Here is a 16,009-nt window from a genome sequence, read left to right as displayed (position 1 = left end):
GTTTTGGAAGGCTATTGCCATTTATACCTGTGATTTAATAAAATATATACTGAGGGACCTTACATTTATTCATTCACTAGTTGAGGGCATCCCAGGTCTTCTTACTTCTATGGTACCAGTGCCTGAACCTGTTTGAGAACCGGTTGGATCAGATGGTTGTGGGAGCAAAGCCTGGGAAGTTTGCTCCTCTTCCCAAGTGCCTCCTCTACTGATTTGTCTCTGGACAGTTTATTCTTCGCTGGAAGATAGAACATTTTGCCCAGATCATGCCTGTTTGTCTTCTCTGGATACTTCCTTTCTGGTGGCTGGGCTTATATTCAAGAAACCATCTAATACATCAGAAGTTGGTTTGGTCAGTAGAGAATCAGAACAAAAAGGTAGAGGAAGTCTTCGCTGATATTTCATTAAGCTCTGGTAGCCTGATGGATCACCTTCCTTCCTTCTAAGGCTGACTCAGTATAAAAACAGAGATGCCCAAGTGAGGACTAACTGTAGTACCTAAGTGTCCAGAGTCCTGCTTTTCTTATCATCTGGGCCTTATGATCTCATATTCAGAATGCCCTTTTCTTTCTCTCTTCTCTCCCCTTTCAGCTGTTAATACTGTTATAGGCTCCATTCTAGTTTCTCCACTATTTAAATTTCTGAAATTGGTTAGATTAATTTTTCAAACACTTCTATGAAGTATGAAGGCCTGTTGTGCTGGGGACTCTGGCTCAGAAAGGCAAATCAGAGGAACAGCATCTTTTCTTTCAAGGAGCTCACAGAATAGGAGAGATAGCCACATCACAGAATGACTACACTTGCAAGTAAGAAGCACTGTCCATAATAGAAATATGGACACTGGTTATTCTTCTCTAGAAGACTCCAGAGTTAGGGAGGGACAAGCCATCCAGTCCTCACCAAAAAATGTCTGTACTTGGGTATTTGTGAATCACTAATGACATTCACATCATCACATGAGATTACATATTGAAACTTTTCATACATTCTGATTATTTCTGTCCTTTGTCCAGATCTCCAAGTGTGGTAGCCAGTTAATTGCTTTAGCAAACAGTTTCAGAGTTTCTATTACTTAACAGAATAAGTTTCTTGCTCATGTCAGTTCCATGTGGGTGGTAGAGGGGCTTCCAAGAACCTCTGATCCACACGGTCATTCAGGGACCCAGGGTTTCTTCCATGGTGTGGTTCATGCATCTTTTGGAGCTCTGTTACCTTTTGCTTGCTGGCTCCTCTGCTTTTAGACAACAGATAAGGAAAGAGAGAGGGCATGGAGACCCTGCCAGAGCTTAATGAGACAAGCACAAAAGGGGGTGTACATTACTTCAGCTCACATTTCATTGGCTAGAGCCCAGTCATATAGCCACACCCAGCTGCAAGGGAGGCTGGGAAGTGTGTGACCTTTCTATGGGCCCAAGAGTCACATAGCACTGTTGCTGTTCCATTGCTTTGAGTAACAAATGCTGACTTACAAGCGGAAACCTTTAAATATTGGCTCAATTGATAGAGTAATATTGTTTTATTGGCTGTTGAAAAATGCACTTGGCACAGTTCTCACTGGGATTTTGTGACCTGAGTGATACTGCTGCTGGGATATCAGTAATTTTCTCCTGGGAGCTCAGACGAGTTGACTGTGAACTGGTTTCCTCAGCTTTCTCCAGCTGGCTGGCCTGTTGCTTCACTGTGAAAATCTGTACCCAGTGGAGCATGCCATCCTGTGGCTTTGCAAGTTGCAAAATGGCAGTTCTGGAAGACATGTGCAACATATGGGAAGTCGTATATCTGGAAGAGACATAGTCATTTAGAAAAATCTCAGTGAGCTATATCTGGTTGAGGGGTAAAGAATTGTATTACAGGGCTGGCAGAGTAGCTCAAGTGGTAGAGCACTTGCCTGGCAAGTGTGAGGCCTGGAGTTCAAACCCCAGTACCACCAAAAAAAAAAAAAGAATTGTGCTATAACTTGTTGCTTCTGAAGCAGTGAGCTAAATCTGGTGACATACCTTCCATTTTTCAGACTGAAGACTTTGAGACTTGAGGTCTCCGGCAAATGCACTTTTGCACTATTCAGGCAAAGGGGTTTGTTTACTGTATCTAGTTCTCTGTGGTCATTTGTCTTATGGGTTTACTGCCTCTCACAAAACCTCGAAGCAGCCTTTTCCCTAGAGATAAGATTGAGGAGACATTTGCTTTTCAAGTTAGTCTGGGAGTCTCTCTGTGAATTGTGACAGTTTTGTATTGAAGACAACAAAAAGACTGACACTGTATACTATTTTGTTTATTCTCAAGAAGACTCAGTACTTTCACACAGAAATTACAAATATTATTTAGGAATTGACTTGAGTTTTGGGTGTGATTACTCTTCAGTGTAAATTCTAAAATTGGGACTTGATGATGAGTTCAGTTTCTATGCATATTCTAAATAAGCATATAAGGCAAAAACATACATGTAAATAATTATTCCACATGGCAGGTCTGTGGTACATTTACCATGTTTAAAACTGATGGACAATTGAGGAATCTTTATAAAAGACCTTAACTTCATTGGGGGAGGGGCAGTTGACATCCCCAGGAATCTGCTCAGTGTTACTCCCTGTTAAGTGAGAATTCTGGCTCTGGAGTATAAATGTGATGCTACCAAAAGCTTGGAGAAGCTATAGCAAACATGTAGAGTCAAATTCACCACATTAAGTAGCCACAAACTGATGTCTAAGTTCCAGTGGGCTTCAAAACCCACTGGGAGCCAGGTATCTCAGAAAAAGTAAAGAAGGTCATTATGATGTCTTGAGGGTTGGTTTGGAAATGAAATTGAGATTAATAGTATCCTTTCTGAATAGCATATTAAAAGTAAGCATGAGGGCTAGCAGAGTGGCTCAGGTGGTAGAGTGCCTGCCCAGCAAGCATGAGGCCCTGAGTTCAAACCCCAGTAACACCACCAAAAAAAAAAAAAGTAAGCATGAATTGGAAATATAAAGATTATTTTGTTCCAGGAGTCTAGAAAGTGTAGCACAAGTGCCAAAGGATTACTCTGGTCACCTAATAAAGAAAATATGTACAAAATCAGTGTTTTTGCTTTGCTCTCTGCTCCCACCTTCTGACCCCCACCTCTATTTCTCTACACTGTGGTGTGGCCAGTGTCAGATAGTCCAGCCCCCTGAGCCTGGCCTGACTGGGAAGGAGGGTGGGGGCTTCTATGCATGGGACTGCCACTGCTGCCCTGAAGTCTCCCCAGTTGCTTTGTGGTCAGCAGAGTAATGGCCCCCAAGATCATTGTCCATGTCCTAATTCGTATAACCTGTGGAGATGTTGTCTTATGTGGCAAAAAGGGACTTTGTAGATGTGACTCAATTAAGAATCTTGTGATGGGGAGATTGTCCTGGATTATCTGGCTGGGCCCAGGGTCATCACAGGGATCCTTCTAAATGGGAGAGGAAAGAGAAAAGAGAGAGCCAGAGAGATGGTGTCCCAACAAAGGCTCCACTGGCCATGGCTGCCTTTGAAGATGGAGGGAGGGAGGGACCACAAGCCAAGGCCTCCAGAAGCTGGAAAAGGCAAGGAAATGGGTTCTCACCTAGAGCTTCCTGAAGGAAAGGAAGCCTGTGGACCCATTTTAGATGTCTGACCGCCAGAACTCTAGGAGAACAGCTTTGATAGATTAAAGCCACAAGTTTTGTAGTAATTTGTTACAGTAGTGAAAGGAACCTAATCCAATCTGAAACAAGTCTTACTGGAGACTGAAAGGGCAGCAGGAAAGAGTGTGAAAGCCAACTGGTGTCCACACAGCAGCTACAGAGGCTGCCGCCAGCTAATGTGAGGCCTGTCTGATATCCCCAGTGTAAAGATTAAGAAACTGAGGCCCAGAGAAAGATGAAGTGACTTATCTGGGGTTTCATGGCAGTACACAGCCCTCTTTGAACTGGTCCTAGGATGGTACATTGCCACCTGTTGAAGAGCCCAGCAGGATGTGACAGATGAAAAAGAACAGAAAGAAGCCAGCATCTGTGCCTCCATCATTCTCTCTCTTCTTACTGCCCTACTCTATGATTGGCCAGCCAAACATATTCTCTTGCTCTGAGGCCAAGAAGCATGATTTGTTTAGGGGAGAATCTGCAATGGCATGGCCTCTGGGTGGCAGCCAATGGCAAAAAAAAGTGGTGGCTCTTGCTTCTCAGTTCATGGTTACCATCTTCTCTCCTCCCTCCCATATTCTGAAAATGCTGTAAGCCCTTCCTGCTTATTCACTGAAGATAAAGCACACTCAGGCTAGATGGGTTTATTCTGACCTCTTGAGAAAATGCATTAAAAACATCCCCAGAAGGCTAAAGACCTTCTCTACCTCTGCTGGTGAGAGTATGGGGTGATGGTAATGTACTTTGGCAATGTATATTGAGCATTTACTGTATGCACAGTCTGCTATTTACAAGGAAGAGCAGGCAATTGGGACTTGATGAAATAGTTGACTGGAGGTGCCTGATAAATTAACTGGGGTCTACTGCACATGATGGAAGATTCCAGGTTATAGAAAGTGATACTGAGAAAGCTAAAAGATATGAAGTGCTCAACTGAAAAAAATCAAGAGTATGATATTGTATCTAGTATGCTGTCAGCTATGGAAAAATGTAGGGAAAAGAGGGAGGAAAGCTAAAATATTAGTCCATGACTTCTGGATCATAAGTGATTTTATTCTTTGTTCTTTAAACATTACTATCTGAATTTTTACATTGAATTTAAGATATGGGGGGGAAGCTTCATGTTCTTTGACTTTGAAATTTAGTTCTGGGAATCTTTATAAAATAATTATAAATAGAGCTTATGAATCTTATATGCAGATATTCCTTTCATTATCTTTTAAAAAAATTAAGGTATAATTCACATAGGCCATAATAATCGCCAGTGTACAATTGATAGGTTTTTAGTATATTCACAAAGTTGTGCAACCATCATCACTATCTAATTACAGAGCAGGAATTTGCTTTTCTCAAAGGAAACCCTATACCCATTAGCAGTCACTCCCTATTCCCTCTATCCTATGGATTTGCCAATTTGGACTTTTCCTATAGATGGCACCACATAACATGGCCTCCTGTTCTGGGCTTCTTTTACCCACACAGTGCACTGACTTCAAGTTGATCCACATTAAGGCATGCATCGGCATTTATTCCTTTTTATGGCCCCAAACTATTCCATTGTATGGATAGGCCATGTTTTATTTATCTATTAATTAGTTGATGGCCGTTAGTTATTTCCATCTTTTGGCTGTTGTGAATAATAATGCTTCTAGGAACATTTGTGTACAAGTTTTTGTGTGGATAGAGGTTTTCATTTTTCTTGTGTATACACCTATAAGAGGAGTTGCTGAATCAAATGGATAACTCTGTGTTTGAGTATCTGAGAAATTGCTGAGAAAATGAGTGGTTCTCATGGATATTTACACTGCTGAAAATTTGGAAATAGTGTACATGTCAATAGTGGGACAGGGCTTAGGTAAATTACATCAATCCCTTGAGTGAACAATTTGTACAAATGCAAGTTATTTATTTAGCAAATGTTATTGAAAACCTACCTCCCTCTATCCTGACCAGATCAAAGGCAATGTTGATGGAGTAATTGTTTTTAAGGAGTTTGAATTAGTCACTTATTCCAGGTGATGTTCACAAGTAATTTATGACAATGAGGTCAGAATTCTTATGTTGTAGTATTAGGCTAGTTCCAGTCATATTTGGAGAGACTCAAGGTATAAATTAACATGTGATAGCTGGGCTCCAGTGGCTCATGCCTGTACTCCTAGCTACTCAGGAGGCAGAGATCAGGAGGATTGAGGTTCGAAACCTGCCTTGGCAAATAGTTCGCAAGACCCTATCTCGAAAAAACCCAGCACAAAAAGAAAAGAGCTGGTGGAGTGGCTCAAGGTGTAGGCCCCGAGTTCAAACCCCAATACCACACACACAAGAAAAAGTCATAAAACTAAGCAGAAAAGGCTGAAAATTTTGTACACTGTGTGCTCATGACTATGTCGGTAAAAACAAAAAGAGTGCACTGGAAAACAGGAGAAAAACACCCAAATAGGTGGTGCAAATGCACATCACTCTCCTGTTTAGGTATGTGTGCTAAACTTTCTATAAGGGAAACAGATGTTGCCCCTTTTGTCTGTGAATGCCTGTGGGATGGCTTGGTTTGTGAAGAAACTGGTATCAAGTTTTTGGGGAGATGTGAGCCCAAGAACCTGGGCTAGCAACTCTCTGGGTAAAGATGGAACCTGCTAGCCTGAATCCATTCCTCCTTCCATTCTCAGATACCTAACTCCTATTACATATCCCCTGCCCATCTATGGCCCTACCTGGGCACTAACAGTTCCTCACTGTGTAGTTAACAAGGAGGCTTTTTAACTTTTTCAGAAAAATGGACTTCAAAGTTAAATATCTTAACTGTGCTTTTGTAAGAAGACAAAATTGAATTACTTGTTTATTTGCTCAAATAGTAGTATCCAGTCTTTTCCCATAGATTAAAAAGGATTCCCAGATCAGAAATGAGAAGCTGCCCAAACCAGCTGTTCCGGTAGCTTTGCCTATTCCGGAATGTTCTATGTTGGGCTGCTTGAGAGTCTCCCTTTGCAAGCACACTTACCTCCATTTTAAAGAGAAAGATTGGCCTCTTTAAAGGTGGATAGGAGTGGTGGGAAAGCACAGTTTGCATGACTTTACCACAATGCAAAGAGTAGGAGGAAGTGTTAGTGTGGGGAATCCTGTCATAGTTGGGTGTAGCAGAAAGCAGAGAAATAGAGCAAAGAAAGTCTAACACAAAATGCTGTTTCTTTTTAGTTTTAACTTAAATTGTTTGTTTGTTTGTTTTTGAGACAGGGTCTCTCTGTGTAACCCAGGATGGCCTGGGACACTGTATATAGCCCAAGCTGGTCCTCCTGCCTCAGTCTGGGATTACAGACATGTGCCATCATGTCCTGACTTACCTTTATTTTTAATGGTGTGCTCAGCATTTAAAATAGTAAAAACAAATATAAATGAAAATCAGTTGCATTTACAAAAATAGAAAATGTTCCCCTGTAGCAGTTCAATCACAGGATGAGAAGTCCCATATCTTCGGTAGTGCAAAAACAGCTTGGGGAATTAAAAATTTGGTGTAACCAAATTCATGGTGGTCTTTGTGAGTATGAATCATTGGATGGTGCTGTGGGAGGTTCTGGGAGAGGCTGAGGCCACTGTGTCCTTTTGATCTTTTACTAAATCGTCTCAGATTTGGTGGGTTAAGTTCTTATGGTTTGTTTTTATAACTTTCCTGTGTCTTTCCACTTATCAATAAGCTCTGTTTTCACTATGCTGCTGCCTTTATTAATTAATGTACCCCTTTCTGATTCTGAGTTGTTCTTCTGTTTTATTGTAAGGGAAATAAGTTACAATGTTACCATTTCCTTGCTTTTGTATAATAGATATAAATGTGGGACAGCTGAAAGACTTAAGTGTGTTGGGAGAAATTGTAAGGACCGGTCTCTCTGCCTGGAGAACTGAAAAGGATGTCAACATCTTCAATTCTGCCTTATCTTTTACACATAGATTTTGACATATTTCTAAATTTTGGTTCAGTTCCATTAAATTTGTTCTTTTCTTTTTGGATTCAGCCGAATCCAGGTGTTATCTAAGGTTTTAGCCTTTCCACATACTGAGTAGATGGAACTGCATAAAGTCCATACAACCCCTCTGCTAGTATTAGCAGTTTCATTTTCCCATCCTTTTATTTGATAAAATAATATAAAACACAATGTGTTTAACCAGTTTTGAGCCAAGCTGCTGTGAGTCCTCTTGGTTCTTCCTCCTCCTGGTCCACACTGGTTCTACCTGAAATAGTTCTGTGTTCCTACTAATGACAGTTTGAAAAACATGTAGTAAAATGTACAAATTATCCACATGGTGCCATACAGGTAGGTATAAAGAAACCCAAACCATCTGAACTGAGCATTTTTTTTCCTGTGAGAAGGTCTGGATCCTAGATCCATTGGGAGCCACCTATAAGAATGAATCTGGCACTAAAGGCCAGTTTTGGGGTATTAGTGTAGTTTAAACAAAAGGGCCATTTGTCCAGAATTGGAGACATGGATCTATTGTAGGGCCATCATGGCTGTAACTTCTCTAAAAGGACTTGCTTAGGAGGAAAGCAAATGTGCTTTGGGCTGACTTTTCATTCCAAAGCCTTCTTTCCTTCAGTGCCAGATTCTGATTGAGTAAGGAGGCTACACAGTGAACCTTCATTTAGAATGTTCACAAGGTTTATGTGGAGGAAGCATACTAATGTAATAAACATGGCCAGGAGTAGCGTTTTGGCCCAGTGGGCACAGTGATAGGAAAATGGAAGCAGCTCTCCAGCAGTAGAGATGGTAGGGGCTTGGAAGACAGGCACAGTTTTACTGATGATTTGTATAGGGCTGAGCTGACCTGTACAGGGTGGGTAGAATTTGGGCATGAGAGGGGAGTAGAAATCTTAGCCACAGGCCCAGGAAAGACAGAAGACAAGATGCTAGACGCCAGTTGGGGTGATGTTTTGTGTGTGGAGGGAGAACTCACTCATCTACCTGGAACAGAGGTTGTGTGTGTCTGGCAGGGAGAGGGATTTGAAACAGGAAGAGCAGAAGCTTTGTATGGGTTTGGCTTGGGGAGAACTTTAACATGAGCCCAGGAATTTTGCCCTAGGAGACTCAGTGCTGAGCAATTTTGTATGGAGCCACTAGGCTTGAGGAAGAGTCTGTGGGCATCAGTGTCTCTGTGCAAGTGAGGGATAACAGCTGGCAAGATAAGGGATCATGACACTGTTCAGGATGAAGAAGCCTAGCACCTTATTTAGAGTGCTGTTGATACCCCAGCCAAGACTGAGTTCTCTCATGAGAGGCTCCCCCCAGTCTGACCCTGACAGACAGGAGCCATGCTTTTCAGCTAACAACAGCCAAATACACTCTTACTAAAAAGCTAACACCAAAAGAAGTCAACTCCAGTGTTCCGAACCAACCCCAGACAGTGCCCTGCTGACAATGATGGTCAGTTCTCCTCATTATAAAGCTGTGATCAGATTCTGAGACTGAATAACTCATCTGAGTGATTTAGTTATTACTGAAGTAATGCTATCCAGCAACACCTTTCTTGGGAGAAAAACCTCCCTTTGATATTGGTACAGTTTAGAATATTCATAATAGCATGTTCTGTGCAGGAGGAAACCATGAATTCCCATAAATATTTTGGAATGATAATTAGGAGAATAAATTTAGACTTTTCAATGCTGTTGTTGAAAATTGCATCAGGATTCAATGAAGCCACAACTATCTGGACATCTTGGGGGATGTGTCACCTTTTTATTTTTTTTTGGCAGTACTATGGTTGGAACTCGGGGCCCCACGCTTGCTAGGCAGGCACTCTACCACTTGAGCCATCCCACCATCCCTGGGATGTTCATCTTGACACATAAATTAGAAGAGCAGTGTGGATGTTTATTTTAATGCTCTGAGTTTCTGTCTGGTAGCAGATGACAACCTGGATCCTCCGCACAAAGGTCTGATCTAGTGTGTGATGGACTGAGAAGGGATGTCACAGCTTAAGGACTAGTTCTCTGTTGCTACATGCTAGATTAACCTGAAATTTCATGACTTCAAATGACAGGAAGCATGATCTTCCATGATTTGTGTGGCACAGGAATTTGGAAGAATTCAAAGGGGCAGTTCATGTGTGAGGTCTCATGAGGTTGTGGTAAAGATGCTGACCAAGGCCACGGTTGTCTGAAGGTTGGTCAGGGGTTGGGAAACCTGTTCCCATGGTGGTTCCCTCTCATGGCCTCTCCACAGGGCTGCTTGAGTGTCTTTGCAATGTGTTTGCTGGTTCCTCCTAGAGCCAGCAGCCCAGGAGAACAAAGCAGACACTATGGACTGTGGTTGTAGAGACCTTGCTCTTGACATTAGTTGGACTCTAAGAGGTGTGACTTCTCTGAGGCTTGTGTTGAAGCACTCATTCTGTGTTTGGCTCACAAAGGAAATAGAATTGTGAGACATGTAGCTTCTACATAAAGCCAAAAGGAAATTCACCAAAATGGCAGAAGTATTGTTCAATTTATTTTTGGAGTAAGGAGTATGGAACTGTTAGTATAATAACCTGAGGGGGGTGGGTTGAGAAGAGAAAATGGGAAGATAGGAACTCGTAATAATTTTATAACAGTTTTGAATTATAAAGTAAATGGATTAGGCTCAGTAGTGCTGTAAGGATGGGTTTCCCACCTATATTTGTTGATTAAATGAAATCACATATGTAAATATGTGCCTGTGCTTGGGCGTTTTTCCCTAGGCTAATATGTGAATACTATAATACTGGGGTAGAAGAGATATGCTCAGGACTCAATTTGTGTTATAGTATGATTATTATTATTTTTGGTGGTGGTGGTACTGGGTTTTTTTTTTTTTTATAACTCAGGGCCTCACACTTGCTAGGCAGATGCTGTGCCACTTGAGCCACTCCACCAGCCTACAGTAGGATTATTTTTGCTGTGATTTGATCCCGTTCAGGACTTGAATCCTGACAACTTTCTGCCACTACTTGCTTGATTTGGAATCCTATCTCCGTCATACCATTGCATCTGGTCATGTTTGGGAGGATGTCCACAAGTCTATTTCATCTTCTACATATATCTGTTTTTGTACTGACCCTAACTTCTTAAAACCATATATTTAAAATGAAGATTTAAATCAGTGTTGTTCTGATAGTATTTATCAATTTCTCAACCCTACTGGGAGAGATAGTTTTTCCGTCTAACCAGTTCAGAGAAATCACATGTTCAAAATTCATACTGGTCTCATGGGGCCTGGCTACAGTTGTGACGTCTCACTTTCCTGGGGCCAGGGACTTGAACAGAAGTGGGAGGGTTGAGCTTGTGAAATTCAGGTTATCGGATTCCCATGCATACCAGTCAGTGTGCATTTATAGAGACAACCAAAGAGATAGCTGCCCAGACTCAGACAATTATAGGTGTGTCCCGTTTTATACAACAGCTGCTGCCCTAAAACCTCCTGTCAATCAATGTGATCATAGGGAAGGAGAGTAGAGAAGCTCTGCTTAAAATGGAAAACCCTTTAAATCTCTTTTCAAGCCCAGGTTTTCTTCAGATTTCCTTTAAGGAAAGATGTTGGTAGGCATTGTGCTCTTGTTTTTCTTTAGAAAAACAAAAAGGACCCATTGAAATTTCTGATTCCTATATATGGAATGCAGGAAGTATTCAGAAAGACATCTCATTGTATTGCTGGGTTGCTTGGCTTTTTGCATTTGTTCAAAGGTTGATGTTGAATTAACTTAGGGTCACGGGTAGATGAAAATATTACAAGTGCGTTGTGTACAAGTGCATTGTGTATAGATTTAAGCTGGTGTTCACATGCACTGTATGGAAGCCGAAAGTTGTGAGGGAGGCTATTTCTCAGAGAGCGAGAACAGAGCATGGTGCTCCTATCTGGAAGAGTTACATTCCATTGCTGTGGCCTCACCAAATGTACTGCATGAGAGAAGATGCTTGTTTTACCTGTTTTGTTGGTAATTGTCAATATCTGTTTTTACTGGTATTTAAAATACACTTTGAAACAGTAATGCTTTAATGGTGAGTATTATTATTTAGGCAAACCTGGTGCATTAATTTTCCAACCAAATAGTTGGGGTAAAAGCAGTCAAGTAGATAAGATAAATGTATAATTTTGTATCAAAATCTAATTCTAGAGTCAGAAAAGTTATACAAAATTGAATTGACTTTCAGATTTTTTTTCATAATTTTATTTTGCAGGATAACAAAGCCACTGACCTTTGCTGATTGTGTTGGGGATGAACTTCCTTTAGGATGGGAAACTGTATATGATAAACAAATTGGAATTTATTATATGGACCACATAAATAGTAAGTAGAGTGCCACACTTGCATCATTACATGTGAATGAGTTTTCAGGTTGAATGTTAAAAATGCTAAAACCTCGTTTTGTAAAGCAAACCAATCTTACATGCTCAATGCAACATTAAATGGGATTTTACACATGTAATGTAGGGTAGGCAGGTGCTCTACTACTTGAGCCACTCTGTCAACCCTTTTACACATGTAATGTGAAGTTTTCTTTAGGCTGAGCATGACTACATGAAGCTTGTAGTAGCTGGATCTCACTTCTGTTTTTTTTGAGGACTACATGTAATATGTTTAATGCAGGGTTTATATTTAATATAAGGAGTAAATTTCCCAGGCAATCTGGGAACAGAAATATCTCTCATGATAAAAAGTCTATTTATTGCAAAGTAGAGCTTTTGAGTTCTCAGAACAGTAAGTGCCCAAGTGGTTATCTTAGCTTCATTTTGTCTTGGCCATTAAATTTTAGCACACTAAACCTTTTTGATCCATGTGTGTATGAGTGTGTATGTATGTGTGTGTGTAGATAATGGTGTAAAGATTACAGGTCTTTTGTAGGACTGTCTGGAGCTGTGGTTCTCAGCCTGGGGTGACCGTGCCCCTGGGGCACTTGATAATGTTTGGAGGCATTCACCATAACCATGTCTGAGAGAGGTGCTGCTGGTGTGTAGGGATAGAGGCCTGGGACGCTGCTAAACATACTACAGTGCACAGAACAATCCCACCACAAACAAGAGGAAGATTCCAAATGGGAAGGGTGCTGAAGTAGAGGAAGCTTGATTCAGAGGCTCTACCTCATTCTAGAGGTGTCCGCCATCCCTTGCTCCTGGCTTTTTGCCTCTTCATCAGCCATCCTTGATCAGATCTCAGCAAGGGTTCCCTCTGCATTTATATCATTGTCATTTTTTACTTCTGAGGACATGAAGCATGGCTTCCCCTTGGCATGCTTTCTACCCTTCAGTTTATTAAGGGTGGGATCTGGAGATGCATGGTGCTTCTCACCTCAGTGATTTTGATGCTCTTTTCCACTCCTGTCCTATGACTCTACATGTTCCCTTAGTGTGATTGACCTAACTTTGTGTCTTCAGGACTGATTCCTGAGTATTCAGTTGCCTATGACTTTCTGAAGTTGTGCATTTTCCTGTCTCAGATCTCGGGGCAGTGGGGTTTCCCATGCCTAGCACTAGGCCTTATGCAATTCAACTGTTATCAAAGTCTGGCCATTGGTGGAAATGGGGGTAAGTACTGTCCTGACCCCACTGCCCTTCCATGCAGGTATTCAGGTGGTAGGAAGCTTCTAGGTGAATCTACCTCCTATTGGAAAGGGCAAGGTACCTGGTAAAAGAGAAGCTGAAGGTAACCCTCCCAGCTGCCCTCAGCAGGCTCCTTGTGGCTGAGTGTGTTCAAGTGAATGTGATCATCTGGGCTTGTCTTCCCAGCTTAATGGCCCAAAACTCCTGACACAAGAGACCATGCACTATCCCCCAACTGAGAGGCCACTGTGCTACAGGTCTGGGCACTGTAGCTGCATCTCCAGGCTTAGCTCAGCTCAGAGCCAGGTGGCACAGATGCTTTCCAAGTGACATAGACACCTTCCTTCCACAGCCTTTCTAGGAAACCTACCAGCCCAGGATCTGTTTTGGCCTATCTCTCATAAGCCCAGCTTCCTCATTCCCTAGTGCCCCCTTGTTTGCCACTGATGTTCCTTGCCCACTCACTCCCTGAATCACAGTAAGCATCTATAAAGTACCTCTGTGTTGCCCATTCTGTGCAGGCCCCGGGGACACAGGAAAATGAGGCCTTATCTCCTCACTCAAGGATTTGACACTCTAGACGTGGCAATAAACCTTAAGAACATAGTCACCAAGGAGCATAAGGAATAGCTTAGCATATGTGTTTGGTGGGGGTGGGGAACAAGACAGCAGCTCTGGGGACACACCATGTCCTTGCAGGTCTTCAGGGAACCCAAAAATCTCAACCACAAAGTCTTAAAACTCTTTGACGCACACAGTCTGAGGAGTCAGATATTAAAGTTGGAACTGTGTAGGTTGATGGGGTGAGGGACCAGAGGGCTTCAGGTTAACAGCCTTAGAGGTTCCCAAGACCCTCCAGAGTACTGGAATAGTGTGAAAGATGTCGAAGGCTGCAGTGGATCTCACAGCTGAATAAACACTGAGACTATCTGGGCAGTTACAAGAGCCCTGCTCTGCCACAGACCCTCTGGAACTGGGGGACGGAACTCTTAATTCTTGTTTTTTGGCTTTTCTGTTTCCCCATGTAAGGGTTTAAGATCTGGATAGTCTTTCTAAGAATCTGGGGTTGCAGAGTGAGGGCTGTATATGGGCTATCTGCAGGAAAGTAAATGGAGGAGAGTGTTAGCAAGGCAGAACTTACCTTGCAACAGTTAGCAAAGCACAAGTGTGTCTGTAAAACAAACATAAGATAAAAATTCCCTTTCTAACTTTTTTGAGGTGAAATTCACAGATCATAAAATGAACCATTTTAGAGCCTGCACACTTCAATAGCATTTGGTTCATTTGGTGTGGTACAACCTCTACCTCTGTATAGTACCCAAACACTCTCAGCAGACACAAAGGGAAACTCATCCTTGCTAAACACTCCACATTCCCCTCTTCCCCAGTCTCTGCTTTTTGTCCCTGTGGATTTGCATGTTGTAGACATTTCATATCTATGGAATCATATAGCATGTGGCCATTTGTGTCTGACTTCTTTTACTTAGCATAATGTTTTGAGGCTCCTCCATGTTGTAGCCTGTTAGTGCTACAGCACCAATTCTTGATGATCCTTGAAGTATTCTGGGAGGAAGATCTCAGAGCAGGAGTTCTTTGAGGATGAGAGTCAGGTTGGATTCCCAGGCAGGGTAAGTGGGTGGTACTACTCACTGTGAGAAGGAAGTTAGAAGATGAAGCAGCATGTATTGTGTGTTGTTGGTTTGGTTGTGCTTTTGGTAATGAAAGTGTGGTTTGTGAGAATGAGTTGTGCTGTCTCAGAATTACTTTGGTTCTGTTCAGAAGGAGATACATCTAGGAGGTATCTTGGAATCAAAGATTGGAGCTCAGGAGAAAGGATGGAGCTAGAAGCAGGCACAGGCCCTTTTGAGGGCCTACAGTATGAGAAGATAGTAGTGGGAAGTGGGGGAGTTGTGGGCTTGAGGAGATAAGGAAGTCAAGGAGGAATGAGAAGAGAAGAGGAGGAAAGGAAGGAGCCAAATCCGGGCACGGTAGTGTTTATAGCATCCCATGGTGAAGAACTCATTGAGAACAATATTGTAAATATTGACTAGTTGGGTGGTTCTGAGCTCATTTGGATTCATCTGCTCCAACACTTATTTAAAGTGTGGTCTTTATGGGTGAAAAAAATTGTCTTGTATTGTCTTTCCTCCTCAATGGACTATTCCTTATCTTCAAAATTTTCTTCTCATTTGAACTGTGGACACATAAGTAGAATGTATACCACACTTTAGAAAGGTTCACGATGTAGGATCTCCCATAGTGTGTATTCTGGTAATTAATTTTCATGTTGACTAGCAACATAACTGCATGACTGTAGGTGAATCTGCAGACTTCACCCTTAGGTCACTTGTGTTATTTGCCCTTTTCATTTCAGAGCTGACCCAGATTGAGGACCCAAGAGAGCAGTGGAGGCGAGAGCAGGAACGGATGCTGAAGGAGTATTTAATTGTAGCCCAGGAGGCTCTCAATGCCAAGAAAGAAATCTACCAGATCAAGCAGCAACGGTTCGAGCTGGCTCAAGAGGAATACCAGCAGCTGCACAAATTGTGTGAGGACGACGGCCGCTCGTATGCCAGCTGTGAGTTGATTTGTCTCCTCCAGTGAATATGTGTGACTTGAAAAGCCAAGCCCCTGCTGGCTTCTCTGCAAATGCCCAGCTTTACTTGGGCAAGAGAGCTTTATAAAGGTTCCAATCAAATACTGTTAGGTAATTGATAATTTCAAGGGTCTACTTTGTGCCCAGACACTGGGGTGTGGTGGTGACTTACAAAGAAAGGTCAGAAAGGGGACAGTAAAAAATAAATAATCACATAAATAAAATTTCAGGCCATAATGTAAAACAACCTCCTA

At 42.0% G+C, this 16,009-nt stretch overlaps 1 protein-coding gene across 4 annotated transcripts in view; it reads left to right on the top strand.

Moving 5' to 3' along the window:
• Nucleotides 1-16,009, top strand: part of Wwc3 (WWC family member 3) — a 114,678-nt gene that overhangs the window by 27,044 nt on the left and 71,625 nt on the right. For all 4 annotated transcript variants that reach the window (XM_020178474.2, XM_074063152.1, XM_074063151.1 and 1 more), the window contains exons 2-3: nucleotides 11,800-11,909; nucleotides 15,534-15,737. In XM_020178474.2, the coding sequence (XP_020034063.2) occupies nucleotides 11,800-11,909; nucleotides 15,534-15,737 (314 nt within the window). The remainder of the gene's footprint in view (nucleotides 1-11,799; nucleotides 11,910-15,533; nucleotides 15,738-16,009) is intronic.

The sequence above is a fragment of the Castor canadensis genome, chromosome X (assembly GCF_047511655.1).
Source record: "Castor canadensis chromosome X, mCasCan1.hap1v2, whole genome shotgun sequence".
Classification (NCBI taxonomy): Eukaryota; Metazoa; Chordata; class Mammalia; order Rodentia; family Castoridae; genus Castor; species Castor canadensis.
The sequence above is the reverse complement of the archived record's forward strand: the minus strand, read 5'-3'. Positions and strand labels throughout refer to the sequence as shown.